General features: G+C 35.1%; 4 protein-coding genes across 9 annotated transcripts; 2 read left to right on the forward strand and 2 right to left on the reverse strand.

Annotated features, from left to right (window-relative positions):
- The first annotated feature begins 434 nt into the window (after window positions 1-434).
- On the forward strand, window positions 435-1,263 carry LOC121781738 (two-component response regulator ARR10-like). The gene is made up of 3 exons (XM_042179433.1): window positions 435-555; window positions 632-784; window positions 872-1,263. Exons 1-3 carry the CDS (start codon window positions 435-437, stop codon window positions 1,261-1,263), a joined length of 666 nt encoding a protein of 221 aa, XP_042035367.1.
- Window positions 1,264-1,339: 76 nt separating this feature from the next.
- On the reverse strand, window positions 1,340-5,357 carry LOC121781158 (lipid phosphate phosphatase 2-like). 4 transcript variants are annotated; one of them, XM_042178870.1, is made up of 8 exons: window positions 5,196-5,357; window positions 4,232-4,536; window positions 4,056-4,143; window positions 3,965-3,979; window positions 3,682-3,756; window positions 3,380-3,568; window positions 3,222-3,281; window positions 1,340-1,652 (listed from the first exon to the last, which is right to left on the reverse strand). In XM_042178870.1, exons 2-8 carry the CDS (start codon window positions 4,445-4,447, stop codon window positions 1,531-1,533), a joined length of 765 nt encoding a protein of 254 aa, XP_042034804.1. In that variant the 5' UTR covers window positions 4,448-4,536; window positions 5,196-5,357; the 3' UTR covers window positions 1,340-1,530. The 4 variants fall into 4 exon arrangements, with proteins under 4 accessions (XP_042034804.1, XP_042034803.1, XP_042034806.1 ...); XM_042178869.1 differs by having other exon boundaries at window positions 4,232-4,544; XM_042178872.1 differs by having other exon boundaries at window positions 3,682-3,775; window positions 3,869-3,976; window positions 4,054-4,143; window positions 4,232-4,544.
- A 1,367-nt stretch (window positions 5,358-6,724) lies between these two features.
- LOC121782807 (lipid phosphate phosphatase 2-like) lies at window positions 6,725-10,007 on the reverse strand. Of its 3 annotated transcripts, none has more exons than XM_042180764.1 (9): window positions 9,464-9,743; window positions 8,547-8,771; window positions 8,374-8,461; window positions 8,168-8,277; window positions 7,731-7,821; window positions 7,471-7,659; window positions 7,333-7,392; window positions 6,964-7,157; window positions 6,725-6,856 (listed from the first exon to the last, which is right to left on the reverse strand). In XM_042180764.1, the coding sequence occupies exons 1-8, from the start codon at window positions 9,515-9,517 to the stop codon at window positions 6,991-6,993; spliced, it is 984 nt and encodes a 327-aa protein (XP_042036698.1). In that variant the 5' UTR covers window positions 9,518-9,743; the 3' UTR covers window positions 6,725-6,856; window positions 6,964-6,990. The 3 variants fall into 3 exon arrangements, with proteins under 3 accessions (XP_042036698.1, XP_042036696.1, XP_042036697.1); XM_042180762.1 differs by lacking the exon at window positions 6,725-6,856 and adding an exon at window positions 9,781-10,007 and having other exon boundaries at window positions 6,879-7,157; window positions 9,464-9,588; XM_042180763.1 differs by lacking the exon at window positions 6,725-6,856 and having other exon boundaries at window positions 6,879-7,157; window positions 9,464-9,588; window positions 9,677-9,783.
- Window positions 10,008-10,786: 779 nt separating this feature from the next.
- Window positions 10,787-14,262, forward strand: LOC121782881 (uncharacterized protein At4g17910-like). Its single transcript, XM_042180867.1, has 16 exons — window positions 10,787-10,895; window positions 11,007-11,070; window positions 11,149-11,197; window positions 11,316-11,431; window positions 11,528-11,601; window positions 11,710-11,785; window positions 11,857-11,946; window positions 12,099-12,172; window positions 12,540-12,627; window positions 12,767-12,893; window positions 13,014-13,118; window positions 13,283-13,412; window positions 13,509-13,560; window positions 13,636-13,680; window positions 13,795-13,893; window positions 13,992-14,262. Exons 1-16 carry the CDS (start codon window positions 10,858-10,860, stop codon window positions 14,142-14,144), a joined length of 1,380 nt encoding a protein of 459 aa, XP_042036801.1. The 5' UTR covers window positions 10,787-10,857; the 3' UTR covers window positions 14,145-14,262.
- The last annotated feature ends 3,244 nt before the right edge of the window (window positions 14,263-17,506 follow it).

The raw sequence follows: 17,506 nt of genomic DNA on the forward strand, positions 1-17,506 counted from the left end.
ATATCATGTCTATGACTATATTAGTATCTTAAATTCATAAATTCAAGAATTTATTGGGCATGATAATTTAGAATCTAGAATCTTATAGTATATATACTTAATTTGGCTATACGAATTATCTAAAAATCCGATGCACTTTATTTTCTGAGAAGGGAGGGAATCTGGATCACTGGATTTTCATGGATTCTGAATAAATAAAAATAAAAAAATAAATTCAGACAGATTCTTATCAAGATGGAATGCCTTAAATTAATGTTCACTAACATTTATTTAGATTGATAGAATCTACTAAACACATTATTGCATCGATAGAACCACCAGATTTATGAACAAATAAAAAGATACTCAAAATATTTGTTTTCCACTTTACGGTCTTTCATTTTTGCATAAATTGACATTTTCCTACCAAAATAATTGTGATGAATTTTGCAGAGATGGATCAAGAAATAAACACAATTCCTTCAATTTTCCGAGGCCTTCGTATTCTTCTGATTGATGATGACACAGAATCATTGTTAAAGTTAGCATCACAACTGGAAAATTATTCCTATAGAGGTAACATTTTAGTTTCTTTATTTACTTACTCTATGACTAAATTTTTGTTTATAACTATTGATTTTATTCATAACAGTAACGACTACCGAACTGCCAACAATTGCACTATCCATTTTGCAAGAACGATCGGACCGTTTCGATCTCATCATGTCCGACGTTGAAATGCAAGAAATGGACTGTTTCAAGTTTATAAAGAGTCTACAGCTTATTAAGGACATTCCCATCATATGTAACATTTCTAGTATTTTTTCTGTTATATTTTCATATTCTATCTCATATATCATTTTATCGATACACTGACAACGTATGCATTCAGTGATTTCCGCGGAACCAAAGAGGAGCGTGATCGAGGAAGCCATGGTGAAGGGGGCATGCTTCTTTCTCAAGAAACCAATATCTTCCAAGAATCTCAAGAATGTGTGGCAACACGTTTATAGAAAGACTAGAAAGATGGGAATCAAGAGTAGTGATTGTCCAGAAGCAGAGTCTCATGGAGCCAAGGCAGGGAAAAGGGGGGAAGTTGTCCACGTTATCGATGAAGAGGCTTGGAATGAGTCTGTAAACAAGCATTATGGAGAAGGTGGTCAAGCTGGGAATGATCGGGATGGTCTAGTTGGTGGAATGAGGCTCGGGAAGTCGAGAAGAAAGAGGCCTGCTTCGTCAGAAAAAGGAAGAAGCGATAGAAAGCAAGAGGAGGAAGCTGGCTGAAAATCATGAATAGGCAGATTCACCTACAAATGTGCGACCTGCCACAATTTGGTTAGGATGATTTTGAAATCAGTCATGAAATTTGATCACCTTTTACATTTCAATGATTTTATAGCAGTCATAGTTCACAGTATAATACTGTAACAGAAGTAGAATTTGTCAAAATCTGCAAGTTTTGTCTATCTACCTCTAATAAATGGATTAGCCTTTTTCTACCATGTGCAAATAGTCTGTACTAGTTGGTTTTCGCCTCCACTATTTGATATATCAGACTTGCACGGTCTCAAATTCCGACTCTCTTACAGTTAGATGGCTTCCATGGTTCGTTGATGCTCGGTTTTCACTCTGTGACTCTGCCACCATGTTGAGATATGCATGAGGCGCCCAACCTGCATCGCCATCACAAACGAGAATTTAATGTTTAAATTTACAAAAAAATACCTGATAAACTTGTGGTTTAGCAAGTATTTTGGATGTTTAACGTGAACATTTCAGTGTTTTTGTAGCATACTACTTGAGTTTACATCCATTATCCACTACATAAGTGTTTTGACGAGTTTGTCGAGTGTTTGGAGCTAAAACAGGTGAAAATGACTTGAAAACGAGCTTGAAGGAAGAATCGCCTGACCGGGCGCGCTTCAATGCGCGACTTTCGTATAATAGCCATAACTCTCTCATCCGGACTCCGATGGGGGCGTGCAAGATACTCACGCGAAGCCCTTTCGAAGACGAAGACAATGCTTTTAGAGGATTCCAGAGAAAACGCCCGACCGGGCGATTTTTAAGGGGAAAACGCCCGACCGGGCGTTTTGGTCGCGAACACCAGAAAGTTCGCCCGACCGGGCGTTTTGGCGACTTAAAATCGCCCGGTCGGGCGATGTGTTCTGCGAGATTGAAATTGCTATTATTTCCGCCCCGGGTATAAAAGGAGACCTAGGTTTTCGACCTCAACACATCATACACGCCCCATAGCAGATTTTGAAGGTTTGGAGAGTGGAATTGAGAGGAAGGGCGTCCCAATCCTCAACAAGATTGAAGACGAAGACGAATTTCTGTTCAATCCACCCTTGGGAGTATTTTCATTGGTTTTCATGTTTTATTCAATGACTATGGTTTATTCTTATGTTTTTGAGTTGAATATGAGTAGCTAAATCATTTGTAGAGTTTTGGTGAAGACTACAATGAATACTTGTGATTGATTCAATAGCTTTTGATTACCTATGCTCTTGTGATTATTTTGTTTCATTCTTGTGCCTTTCAATTCAATTGTCTAGCTACCAATTGGATATATTGACCTAGTTTTGAGTAATCGAGAAATACCTAATTAGGATTGATAAAAGAATGAACAACACCTAGATAATTTGCATTCGAGAGAAGGAATTCTAGAGTGAGGACTTGAATCTTTTGAGTATAGGAGTTAATTGTGAAGTATAGAAGGAGACTTCAATATTAATAGTTAATCAATGGGTTGAGTGCACTCGAGAGGGGGCTTAGCCTAGAATAGCGATTGTCCTTCTAATCCTAGAGACTTCAACGGGTAATCAAAGTTGTTGAGTTGTTTACATTGTGGGTATTGTAGTCGGATCCAAAGCTCTACCTCGTTCTCTTATTTGAAACCTATCCTTTGTTGCGTGCTTTTAACTTGTTTATGTTTAATTGTTTTTCCAAGAATCAACCAAACCTTTGAATCGTCTAGATAGTAGTTAAAATCGGTCCGTGGTACTTGAGTTTATACATTTTGTCTCTGTGGGATACGATACTCTTGCTTGATTTGTGCTACACTAGCCCCGTACACTTGCGGGATTTTCTTGTGTTAAAATAAGTTGAGACAATACCATATCAGAAGTTTTACCGGGTATAAAAAAGGCGCAACGTTTTGGAGAATAGTTATCAACTCAAGATATTAACTCGAAACAGAAAACGTATCACGGACTGAAAATAAGTGCAGAGAAGAGTACCGTCTATATCATATGGCGGAGGAAAAAATTGCAAGTAACAAAACGAGGCAACTGCCAACCCTGCATTGTTGAGCAACCACAGATTATTAGTAAAAGAAAGCATACACATAAACCACGTAAAACGAAACCAAGGATGCCCAAAATTGCATATGAAATACCTAGTAGACCTCCAGCAAAGACATCCTGCCAATGATGCCAATAATCATCAACTCTCGATACTCCCACTAACGCTGCCATGAGTAATGGAAAAAAGACGAGACATAGCTTCGCTACATGGCCTCTACGATCAAACACTCTGATTTTACCAGACAAATACAACGCCAGAAAGCCTAGCCCAGCAAAGGACCCTATATGAGCACAGCCAGTATTCAGTTCAGACACCAAAGCTTGTGCAACAGTGTGAAGAAACTGATTATAGGTTTCACTGATTAGTATACGAAGATAGCAACGAATCACTCACATGATGTATGTCCGCTGGGAAAACTTTTATGACCTTCTTTTATGACACCCTTTAATCCAGTGCACTGGACATTCCCTGTCACATTATGAAAAAACTATCCACCAAAGTGTGGAATTACAGTTAGTCAGTTTCTGAGCTGCAAAAGCAATCTGTGGGTTTAAATTTATGGAATTCCAACATGACTCACAGGTTTACCATCAGGGAAACAGCGCCAGTAGAAGTCAGGCCGAGGGCGGCCAACAGCATCTTTAATTGCATCAGTGAGAACAGCAGTTATAAGTACAGAAAAAAAGCAGTCCTGAAAGTGAATGCACACAAACAATATTATATCAATTCTAAGCTTTTTTATTAATGCAAGAGAATGAGAGTCATACCCAACAGAGCATGGTGTAAATCATAGACATCTCGTCGAATAAAGTAGAAGACAAGGATGATGGTTAGAGGCAATATTATTCCTACTATCTGCCCAGATCATAAAAGGGGAAATAGTTAGCAATTGTTTTAACTCAATGAAATGCAGTGGTACAACGGTGCTGATTTAAAGACATACCGGAACAGCCCAAAAGGGAATGGTGTTATCTTTCAACGGATACTTCAGGTCTGTCATCATATCTTGACCGACAAACCGGTGAAATGGTTCAATGACATTCAGGATTATGTCAATCGCCACAAGCAGAAAAAGTATAAGCCAATCATGCATGTGAAACCTGGCTACTTGAGCACCATGAGTTCTAAATGTGTGAGCACCCAACTGAATCTCCGGCATCTTGACAGCCTAGAATGATTTGTAGCTCGAAACGATTCAGGCACTAAACGAAAACTTTTGGGACAGGAGAAGAGAAGTTCCTCTGGCGTCTGTTATCCTTAGAGAAAATGACATATAGTTAACAATCACATAAGCACTAGTTCATGAAGGCAAAAATGAGTGAAACCAAATAAGATTTCAAAGGTCATTATTTAATCAGTTCAATTTCCTGCAGCGCAGCAAAATAAACAGCCATAATTACACCTTAATCACTAACTCCTTTCTTCAATTGAGATCTTCATTTGTGAATTTATATTTTTTCCCTGTAAAATTTCATTGGTGAATTGCAAATACTTCCATCTAATAACGATAGAGTACGAACATTGATATTTCGATCGATAGAGTTCGCTTTAGCTATCCAAACATAAAAACAACAAACTGCGTAAAAATTCATTAGCGAATAGATACTTCCATCTGCGGTTAACACAGTACGAGCGTCGCCGTTTTGATTGATCGAGTTTCGTCTAAAATTTAACTGAGCAAAACTTTGCACAAAATTACGATCGCAGCAACAAAAAAAAGTACCCAGCAACACGCACAAATCTCACCAGAAGAATTAAAACAGATTCCTACCAAATATTCGGTTATCTCCAATCCGATTATGAAAAATAATAAAAACAGAAATAACAGAGAGATAAGAGAGACTGTAACACCGGAAGAACTGCTGCATTTGAAAAATTGAAAAAAAAAACAGATAAACGGAATTCACCTGAGAAGAGCGGCGCTGTATCAATGCGTGTTCGAGAGAGACGAACAAAAGCAGGAAGGCGGCGAGGTTTCTTCACGCATTCACTGCTATCTGCTTGGTTATCTGCTGCATAAATTCTGGACCATTTTGCTATTTTTGACAGGGGAGAGAGAGAGAGAGAGATTGATTCTATTTTATCTTCTGATTTTTAAAACGCGCTTGAAGATTCTATTTAAATTTTTAAATACTAAAATAATGCATTCATTTTAATTTTTCATATATTTTGGCTATTTTATGATTTTATCTCCCTAAGATATTAAATGCTACTAGTAATTAATTAATTTAAATTTACTGTATAGTACTTCAATTTAAATAATACGGAGTAGTATTTACTACAAAAGTGAAATAGTTTAAACATTGTTACTATAAATCAATTCCATTCACCAATTTTTTATGATAAATAATTTTAAAATTTTGTTTGTAATAGTATAACTTGAGGAATGATATGCTACACGCTTTATTTGAGCTCCTTATGTGAGCACCACTCTCATTTAACGCACATTTAACATTGTTCGTTTCGTTTTATATATTTAGTTTGATTCTAATACATTAAAAAATGTTATTGAAATTTTTAATTTCACAAAATTCATAAAAATTAAAGCTCGATTTGCTCGTTTTCTATATAAATTCATATAAATTAATAAAATAACAAATAAAGCTTTGATTTTTATGAATTTTGTGAAATTAAAAATTTCAATAACAATTTTTAATGTATTAAAATCAAACTAAATATATAAATCGAAACGAACAACGTTAAATGTGCGTTAAACGAGAGTGGTGCTCACATAAGGAGCTCGCATAAGGTGTGTAGCATATCATTCCTCAGTATAACTTAAGCTAAATAGTTTATATTAATGTTATAATATATTTAATTAATACTATAAGAAAACTTAATTAAATTAGTTTTAATCTAACCGAAGTATGACAATCATTAAATTAATTTTTCATATTTTTCTCTCTTTTAGCTAATTTGTTACTCCTTTAGCTCCACTTCATATGAAAATTGCATTTTCTTTAGTATGTGTATTGTAAAGCTTAGAGTAGTAATTTAGTCTTGTCTAATTTTTCATTGAGAATAAATTATTACTACTTGGAAATTTCCATTTCCATTTTTGTTTCATTAGCCGATTACTCACTCTATTTGCAATTATATTTCCAATTGTCATAATGACCACATTTGTGAATTTGATTTAAACTCCCTAACTTCTTAAGCTTCAAAATTGTGATTAATTAATGCAATTACTTGGGAAATTTTGGCAATAAATTCAAGCAATTTCTAAAGAAATAGGAATTTTGTCTTTGTAATGTAAATTTTCATCATTGTCGCGATGGACTTTGTATGTCACGCCTTAATTCCTTTAACAGGAGATAAAGAAATTCCAAAAGTAAAATTTACTTGATTCCCTTAGCTACTTTAAGGAAGAGGCAAGTTTGATCCTTCTTTCTTAAAATCTTGAATTGTAAAAAATATTTTCCATTTTAGAACTAGTTTTTAAGTTGCTAAACGAGTCATTTGCAGCTCAATCGAGCCACGAACTGGGTTTATATAAGTCCGAACGAGTCATCCACGAACCGAGCACAAGCTTGATATTCTGGTTCGTGTCGAGCTCGAGTTTGAAGCCCTAACGAAAAAGCGTGAAAAAATAGATCAACAAAAACCACGCTTTTAATTTAATACTTATATTTACAACGAAGAAGGGGAAAACCAACTACACAGTGATTTTTGTACCTAGCCACAAGAGTTGATCAAGTAGTTCTACTTTCTTCCTGACTCCATGGCATCAAAGGCTGAATCAAGATTCGAACCTACGACACTTGTTGATGCCCGTTCTTGGTTCGTCCCTAGCATGTTCGTCGTGTCTTGGGGTAGAGGATTGGAACGAAGGTCCTCCACAGCGCGGAAGTACGCATAAGGACCCCATCCTAGCAAAATATGTCTCGTCACATTTCGTGTTTCTTTTTTTGGTAATTGTAACATTAAATTTAAAGGTTTCGCCTCAAGCATTAATCACTCTACTGCTAGGCCAACACACACACGTTCAGACATCTCGAATTCTCGGGTTTCACTACATGATCTTGTAAGCAGAAGAGATTGTACCTTCATTTTGGTATGGAGGTGGGAAAAACTGCAGGTAGCAAAAGGTAGCAACTACAAGACCTACAAATCAACAACGGTTATGAAGAAAATGCGACCAGTATCGTGTTGTCGTGTGGAAAAGTCAGGACGAGAACGAACCTAGGATGCCTCCGGCAAACACGTCTTGCCAGTGGTGCCAGTAGTCGTCCACACGAGAAACAGCAACGAGGCATGCAGCGAGGATAGGGAGGAAGACGATGCACAGCTTTGCAACGTGCCCGCTGCGATCAAAGCATTTGATCTTCGCTGACAAGTACAAGGCCAGAAAGCCTAGACCTGCGAACGACCCTGCAAAACGTCGTGGAGTGATCAAGACTATGAGCTCAGGCGTTATCTTCGGGTGGAGAAGGGATTATTACATGAAGTGTGACCGCTCGGGAAACTCTTGTGCCCTTCTTTTATGTCAGCCGGATCTCCATGGCACACGACGTTGCCCCAACGATCATACTCCTGTTTACGAGAAGATAACACATGATGAAATAGTAAAGATCATGTGACAATGGATTCGAACCTAAGCCCTTCAGCCTTATGCGTAAACACAGTTTTCTAACCAAAAAAAATGCTTCAACTTGTATATAAACCGAAGATTAAAGTCCAAAAGGGGTCCTAAACATATGACCGTTATATGATTTTGGTCAGAACCATTATGTTGACAACCTTTGTATCTCGGATAAATGAAATCGGTGTGTTTTTGGTCCTTTTTTTACAGAGCCGTCAAAAATAAATTGTCAACCCAAATGAAGTTATCTTTGACTAGACTAAAATCATAAAACGACCATAAGTTAAGATGACATACATCACGCCCGTCAGGAAAGCAACGATAGAAAAAGTCAGGCCGGGGGCGGCCAACAGCGTCTTTTATAGCATCCGTGAGAACTCCCGTTATCAACACAGAAAACAACAGCCCTGCAGTCACATTCACCCAGACAATATCAGCCAAAAACCACAACCATTTTCCTCATTAAACCAAAAATCGAAAGCCTAAAGTCGAAGCAGCTATACCTAGCACGCTATGGTGCAGATCATACACATCATTTCTCCGAAGATAGTAGAGGAAAAACACGGTCATAGGCAGGAAAACCGCATACAGCTAGTTCACCACAAAATATAATTAGAAACAAAGTTAATAGCTACGTTGGTAGCCTTAAACCAACTACTACGGCATTTCTACTCACAGGAACTGCCCAAAGGGGGACGGTGTTTTCCTTCATCGGATACATGAGATCTTCCATCATGCCTTCCCCAACGAACCTATAGAACGGGTTGATGACATTCAGAGTGATTTCTATCACCACGAGTAGCAACAAAATCAGCCAGTCCTGCCTGTGGTCTCGAGCAAGCTGCCTCCCGTGAGACCTGATTGTGTGTCGACATTCTAGCTCAAACTGACTCGGCCTAACCTGTTTGATAGCGCGGACATAACATATAAGCCTCGTTGATTCGTGAAATTAAACACTACCAAACTCAAGAATACAGCATTGCAGTGACAAAGTTGGATTCATTATTCGAACACAGTGATTGAGGTTGAACCAAACACCTCTATCTATCTCTTTCCTTTTCTTTTTTAATTGTAATTCTGGAAATTGAATTAGAGATACCTGAACTACACAAACAAGAACTAAACACTACAATTTTATTCATTTTGGGTAATTCTGCAAATTTAATTACACATTTGTGAGCTATTAAAATCTACATCACATAAAATTGAACATCACATAAAAAAACATTAATCCAAGGTAAGTTTTGGTCTCTCAAATTTTCAACAAATAAGCTACTAAAAGCTACCAACTAAGCAAAATTCTTGATAAACATAGATACTAATTGCACTAAATTAAAATACACAGAAACAAACTAACAGAAACTGAATAAACGCCCAAAATCTACATCATATCAAATTGGATAGCAAAGCAACCAAATTAAAAAAATACATTAATCCAAGCTAAGTCTTGGTCTTCGAATTTTCAACAAATAAACTAGTACTAAATGCTACCAACTAAACAAAACTCTTGATAAACAAAGATACTAATTATACTAAAAAAGCACAAACAAGAAAACAAACTGAAAAAACGCCCAAAATCACAACCAAACAAACCTGTAACATTGTCCGGAAATTCGTGTCGGGACAAAAAGAAATTTTCCAACCCATTTTCGCACAATAATATTGGAGCAAACCCACCTAATCAAACCCCGAAAATTCAAGATTTTTTTGGAGGAGAGCTGACCCACAAAAAAAGGCAGAGTGAGATAAACGTTTTTCAAAGATACTGAACCCAAATTGCAAGAAAAATAGAATTTTTTTTCATACAGTACAGTGCCGACAACAAGGCAGCAAAATCCAATGGCATTGCGATTTGGGGGTAGAAAATGAGAGCTATTTAAGGAAATTTTTAACGGAGATATTTTTCTTACATAGCTGTCTTAACTTGAAAGCAATGAAGCCCTACTTCATCAAATCTTCGCCTACAATGATTAAGAGCTTTTATTGAAGAAAAGGTAGCTAATTATTACGATTAGCGATTGTTTAGAGATAATGGGATAGTGGAAGACCAACTCTGAGTGAGAGTGATGAAGCGAAGTGGAAAGGATAGAGTAGGTGCTTTGCCGACGGTTGGGGCAGTTGTACAAATCAAAGTGTCTGTCGTTTAACGCCACGTTGTCTGTCGTTTTAATGGAATACAACCGCCGTGTTTGTTGAATAAATACCTCTAATATTTATTGGAAAAAAGCTTCGGTATTTATTGAATATGGAGTAATATTTCTTGGTTATTTAGACTTGTAATTATTGAATTAATTATTGTTGATTACTAATTTTAAAGATGAAGCTTGGGAATATATTATACGGAGTAGTACACTGTGTCGTACATGGCAATTACTTTTATTTAATTAATGCTATATGATTAATATGATTTATTTTGTTTTATACTACATTTTGTTTAATTTTGATATCTAAAAGTTATACTAGTTGAAATTGTGCATAGTTATGAAAAAAAATCACGTATCATGGGCTTATGTTGGGCCTATGTTCAGTGGGCTTTTGTGATGGAAAATAAGTTATGTGACATATTCTCGGATAATTATTTATCACGGTTTTTATATTCATATAAACAGTTTATTACTGTATAAATATGAAAAAGTTACATTGGCATTTCGAATTAATACATATTGTCATGTAAACAAAATTTAAATCATGAATCAAATATGGAAAAATTATGAATATTTTTAGTAATATGAAATAATAATAAATTTTTGTGTATCAATATAAAATAATACTGAAATTTTTTATACCTCTAAAAACTTACGTTGTAAAAACATAATTGTTGAAATGTTTTAAAATGAAATGCAGAAGCCCATCAAATGTTTGTGGAGTAATTATAAATGCAAATTTAAAATATCTCTATGCGTTAAAATATTAAGCCCATAATCATTTTATGTCGCCTTTCTTTGCAGTAATCTCAAATCAATCCAAAGCTAAGTCAAGCTCCATCAATGGAGTCCTTCAATCCCAACAGGCACCTCAAAGAACAGTGAGCACAGTCGAAAACTTGATCAAAACCATCACTTCTTTTCAATTTCCTATACTAAATTGATTTTTTTTTTTGTGAAATCTCTACTGAAACAACAAATATTTGTTACAGATTCGTGAGCAACTTAACTGGATCTTCGAAGCTCGAAATTTTCTCTTTGATAACAAATCTTTCAGTGGGTATTCAGCTACACAGTTTTCTCGATTTCATTGTTTGTGTTGTCAGCTTATAATTAATTTCGTGTTTTCTGCAGATTTTGATTCTTATTAGACGTTGCATCGGATTCAATCGGATCCATAATGGTAATTACATTGTTGTGGAAATGATCGAATTTTTTAATTCTCCTTGTGGTTTATTCATTTCACATGATGATTTTAAGTTTATTTTAATATTGCTGTCGTTTTTTGGGGATAAAATTAGGTTATCATAAGAAAGATGATAATGTTGCTAGTGGTGGAAAGAGCTTCAGAGCTTATGTTGCTGTATTGCTTATTGATTTTCTCTGCATTGCTGTGCCTTATATTTTATATCTAACTGTAAGTATTCAAATTCAGCAACAGTAATCTTGAATGCTATAGTAGAATTGAATTATTTTGGTAGTCGCAGTTACCGGAGTTATTCAATGATGACAGGTTCTGGCAGAATGGACGTATTGGAGCACAATCTTGATGATTTTGCTGCTGTTTTCCCTGAAAACATTTGATAGGTAAACTTATGAAGCTCTTTTTTAGCTTAAGAGACTTGAGAATTTTAGTGGAGTTAAGTAGATTTTGCGTTTCATATGTTTTTGGAAGTAATTTAATCTTTAGAACAGAAATCGAACTTCGTTCTTGCAGGAAGGTGATGTAGACTCTATTAGGGACGATATCACATCCTACAGGGTCTCAATGGTACATGGTCAAACTTGTGTTAGTCATATATCAGTTGTAGCTACTGTTGTAACGAGGATGATTTAGTGCAGATGCTTGCTACATGCTTCTCTATTTTGGCTGTTGATTTCAAGATATTCCCCAGAAGATATGCTAAAACCGAGACATATGGAACTAGCTTGGTGAGAACTATGTGCTTACTTTGGTTCGGCATAAGTCCTCATCAAGTGTGTTTGCTTATATCATCATCTGCGATATTTCTCAATCTTCTGTCCAACGTATAGCTTCTGTTAGTTTGGGGATAGAGTCTGATTTTGTTCTATTGGCATGCTAGATGGATCTTGGGGTTGGCTCATTTGTAGTAGCAAATGCCTTGGTTTCACGGCAGGCACGTGGCATTGCAAATATGTAAGTGGCTAAAATGCTTTTCTTTGTATGCGCTCTTTCTCCTTTTGATGATTTTTTATTGTAGTTGGGCCCTTGGCTAGTTACAACATATGTATAGTGATTGCTTTCTATATCCTTATAGCAGTCCTTGAGACCAGAATGAGTTGGTTCTGATCCCAATTAGTTTAGTTACTTAACATTGCAGTAGGTTATTACCAATTTTATTTTTGGGTGTTTGTGGATGTTTTTGTTTTGCATTAGTATTCAATGGCTGCTGCATTATCTTTTAGTTTCCAGTTGCCGCAACCTTTTTTCTTTCAATATCTTTTGTATGCGCTATTATGATTGATCAGGTACTCTTAATTCTTATCTGTCCATGCCAATCTAGGACATTGAGTCAAGGTCTTCGTTCTACTAGTCCATTGATTATTTTGGGGTTTGCTCGACTTATCTCTACATCAAGTGTGAATTACCAGGTACAATAATATGAGATCTCCAACTGATTTACCCTTCTGCTTTCCACGATCATCCTCTGAAGTTATTCGTCGCAAAACCCTACTATGATTGTGTTTATATGTTTCCCCTCAATTTAGCATGTGTTTATTCTCCCTATAGGTTCATGTTGGTGAATATGGTGTCCACTGGAACTTCTTTTTCACTCTAGCTGCTGTAGCCATCCTCACGTTAATTGTTAACATTCATCCAAAATACTGTGGTATTCTAGGCTCATCTATCCTAATAGGTACTGCAAAATTTACAATTTCCTTTCTGTTTTAGCTGAGCTCCTTAGCTATTACATCTCTACGAATCATGGAATTTATTTGGTTAACGTTTGTGGACTTATATGATATTATGATATCAGGTTATCAAGCTTTACTATTGTGTGGGCTGAATAAATATCTTCTATCTGACGAAAGGAAAACTGACATCTTTAGTCAAAACAAGGAAGGGATATTTAGCATATTTGGTGAGGATCTCTCTGTAATTTGGGTATTCTCATTATGTAGATTTTCCTTATCTTCTTTATACATTTCTCTTGGGAAAAATTGTGAGCATAAACATTATTTTTCCTTAAAAGATATGCTATTTAAAATTTTTAACAATATGCCTTTGGTTTGTTCCTGGTTTCAGGATATTGGGGTATGTATCTATTAGGTGTCAGAATTGGAAGCTATGCCTTGTTCGGAGACAACACCGATGCTATGTTGAAAACCAAGAAATCAGCAAGAACTAGAGTTTGGGCTCTTTGCATGTTTTTCTGGTAAGAGGGCCGTGTTTTGGTCCAAGCATTTACTTCTTTATTACAAAGTTGAACAATGTACCAAGTCGTTTGCTTTCCTTCTCCATCTTCTTACAGGTTACTAACGTTGCTTCTAGACCGGTATGTTGAAGCAGCATCTCGGCGAATGGTAATGCCCACTCTAAAATGTCACTCATACATTTGTAATTTAACTATCGCTTACGACTTTGAGATTTCTGTGCAGTGCAACATGGCATATGTTTCTATTATCTTGGCTTTCAACCTTCAGGTATAGTACTTTTTTTCATATTTGATTCACAAAATTATGCATAAAATTATTAAAATCGCACACTAATTTCCTCATATTACTAAATTGAGAAATAACTTCATATCACTCTCTCAGGTGTTAGCCATTGTGATGATGTTCGACTGTGTTCCTGGACGTAAGAGTTCAGCCATGGAAGAAGCTTTTAGTCGGAATATGCTGGCTTCGTTTCTTCTGGTTAGAGATAGCAACCACCCCTATTCATGGTTTTCCATATATAGGATATTTTAGGTCTCGGTTGAGTGACTAACCACCCGTTTTCTCACCGTATGCAGGCGAATGTTCTTACGGGACTGGTTAACTTGTCCATTGACACTCTGTCTGCATCCTCCATCTCAGCTCTTGCTATCTTGTTTGTGTATGCCTTTATTTTATGTTTTGGTGTCGGAATTGCAGATTTTTTTGGCATTAAGTTGAAGTTTTGGTAGTCTGTAAACTCATGCCGATAGAATGTACTATTAGTACAAAGATTGGATGTGTTTTGCCAAATTTTTCTACTATCTTTTTTATTTATTTTTGAAATAGAATAATCGAAATTGAATTCGAGATCTGGTTTGTGAAGGGAATTCCTCATCATACTTTCATTGATATATCATTGACTTTTAACTAAGGAAAATATCACCTAAAAAACTATAGGAAAATAGCATGAAGGGCATGTAAATTGAAGAAATTACTTATTTATGAATTTAACAGTCTAACAGATATAGTTATTTGCAAATGTTTAAAATAGATTCGCCAATATTTATTTGAATATTTCTTCAATATTAACTAAGGGTAATTATTTATGCCCACAAGGCCAAAATCAAATACTTAAACTAAAACATTTCAGTTTAATTACAGAGGAAATGAGAAGTTGGTTTTTCCAAAAGAGAATAAAACAATCAAATTGATATTACAAAAAATAGTGGGTTCACTTTCGTGGTGATCATAATCACACACTCAAATTTAGGCATATCCTCATTATTGAAACCATATATTTATTTAGAAATATCAAATAAAATATTTAAAATATTCCCTTCGTGCTATAATTTCCTTCTCAAATCATGAAATATTAAACACGTAATTATTAAGACGTAAATGAGTCAACAAATAGATCCAAAACGATAGCTTCTCAAACCAAACTTTAGGATTAATATAATTAATGAATAACTTATTATATATTCCAACAACCATAATGAATCCAATACTCCACCTCTCATACTAATCTCAACATACAACAATAAATTAATAATTATTAGGCTTTCATTTATCTTATCCTAATATACTAATACTCCTAGACAAAATCTGCTCACCTTTCACAATCATGAAAAGTTTCACTATAAGTTGCGGTTATCCATTTTGCTCAATTGTTTAAATTAATCAAGTTGTTTAGATTTATTGGAAGATCATACGATATTGAAATTAAAGTATTTATGTTTTAAACCCATGTTTTCAAAGATGGTCGAAACCTATAAATTTCAGAGGATTAATTATTACGGCTAGTTATAATAACTAACACCATAATCCGATTGTTTTTTTTTTAAATTACATAATCGGATATAGTATTTTGATTTTAAGAATTCAAAAATAATTGTAATTATTTTAAGAATTTATAATCTCTTCATATCGTGTAAATTCAGGAGTAGTACTATTTAGTATTTAAGTAACAATATCTAGAATTCAAATTTCATTCTAGCCATCCTTAAATAAAATAAAATAAAGAAAAGCAAGATTTACTCGGATCATACCTCAACAAGATTATTCAAATCTAAAAAACTGTATTTCGATTTCCCCTAATATGTATTTCCAACTTTTAACACTACTTCCATTCAAAGCCAAACACTTTTTGTTAATACAAAGTTTTGGTGTGTTAAATGGAGAGAGAATTAAGTAAAATAGATATAATAATTTTTTAATTTTAACAAATGTATTCCCTCTAACTCCCGTTAATTGAATCATAGTAATTCATTTTGAAGTATTCCAAATTATTTGATTTATTTTTTTATGGCATAAAACAAGTATTCCCTCTAACTCCCTCCGTTTCTTCATATTGAGTCATTTTTCTATTTCGGGAAGTTTCTTCATAGTTGAGTCATTTTTATATATAATAGTAATTATTTTCCATCTCTTACTTTACTCTTTCTTACTTTTTTCTCTCTACTTTATTCACTTTTTATTTTATTATCTCCACCTTTTTCCCTCTCTTAATTATTTTATCTATTTATTCAACACACTCAACATTCATTTCTTAAACTCTGTGCCGAAAAGTTTCGCTTCAACTATGGTGAAACGGAGGAAGTACTATTTAGTCTCACTTACTTGGCTTTTTCACGTATTTTACTCTCTGCACATTCTTCTAGTTTAGTCTATTTCATATTCCCTTTGTCCAGTATATGTTTTTGGGGCATTTAACCTAAAATGCTTCATTTTTTTTTTATAAAATTTAATATAATTTCTCAATTTTATTTTATTCTCTCATCACTCGTCTACTTTATTCTCTCTACTAAATTCTTTAATATTTTTAAAAATCTTATGTCCAAAATAAATATTCACTTATGGCATGATGGGGGAGTATCCTATCATACTCCATAAGTTCCACCATAAGTGACTCATATTTCATTTTGAGACACCTCACCTAAAGTGGTCATTTTATTTTTTATAACAATTACCCTATCTTACTTTATTTTCTCTACTTTAATTCTCTCCACTTAAATCTATATGCATCGTTTCCTTAAATTAAATGTTCAAAAGAATCGTCTCGATTATAGCTAAACGAAAGGAAATTATTTTTATTTAACTAAATACTTAGGGAATGTGCAATAGGGCTGATAAAAACCACCCTACGCGATCAACAGTTTTATCAGCCCTATTGCATGCCAACCACCGATCCCATCGCCCTTCTCCATGCCCCCATCGATAGGGCGCGCTGATCAATGCTATTGCAGGACCTCCGCTTTGTAAATCCGCCGGTCTCGACATATTTTTTTTTTCATTCTATAGATACATACTTTTCACCTCATTTCATCACCCTTTCCAATCTCTTATCCATCTCGTTTCTCTCACTCTAGTTATTTTTAAAATATGAATCCCGGTGATTTTCCAAATCTGACAATTCCCGGTGGAACTCCGATGTTCTCTGTTGGTCCCCAGATATACTCTAGTGGTAGCTTGATGTTGCCAACAGGCAGACCTTTGTCTGCCTCTGTGAATGCCGCTCGGCTCCAATTCTGTCAAAAGACTCAAAACCAGGATATTGACCCCAACCAAGCGTGGTAGGTACCCCGTGATCACACGACTTCAACATTGATCTAAAAATCGAAATTGATTCGGATTTCAGCACCGACTCTTACAGCGTCTCGGACATGGAGCCGACAAACTCCCATCCGGCTCCCGCTCCCGCTCCTCCAATGTTTCATCAACTAGCTCAAAAGACAATTGTGATTGAAGTGAGTTGGTTTTTATACGTAGCCTACTAGTTCTTATTTCTATGTATTTTTTTAGTTGTAATTTTTTTAATTAAGTATTTTTAGTGAATTTGTGTTATTTTATTTTATTTGATAATAAAAAATAAATAAAATAGTGATGACATAAGAATAAGCGGATTATAAGACAAAATTAAGGACTTTAGTAAAAATGCTTGAATTGAAAAATAAAATGTTAATATAACAAGAAAAAAATAGGAACAAACGAATTTATAGAGTGTAGCCGGCATACAACAAACCCCCACCGAATTTCCATGGGTATCCATATGTTATGCCAGGTCACAACTAACCTACAATATACTTACATGTGGGCCCTGCGTGTGTGGATA

The sequence above is a fragment of the Salvia splendens genome, chromosome 20 (genome assembly GCF_004379255.2).
Source record: "Salvia splendens isolate huo1 chromosome 20, SspV2, whole genome shotgun sequence".
NCBI classification, from domain to species: domain Eukaryota; kingdom Viridiplantae; phylum Streptophyta; class Magnoliopsida; order Lamiales; family Lamiaceae; genus Salvia; species Salvia splendens.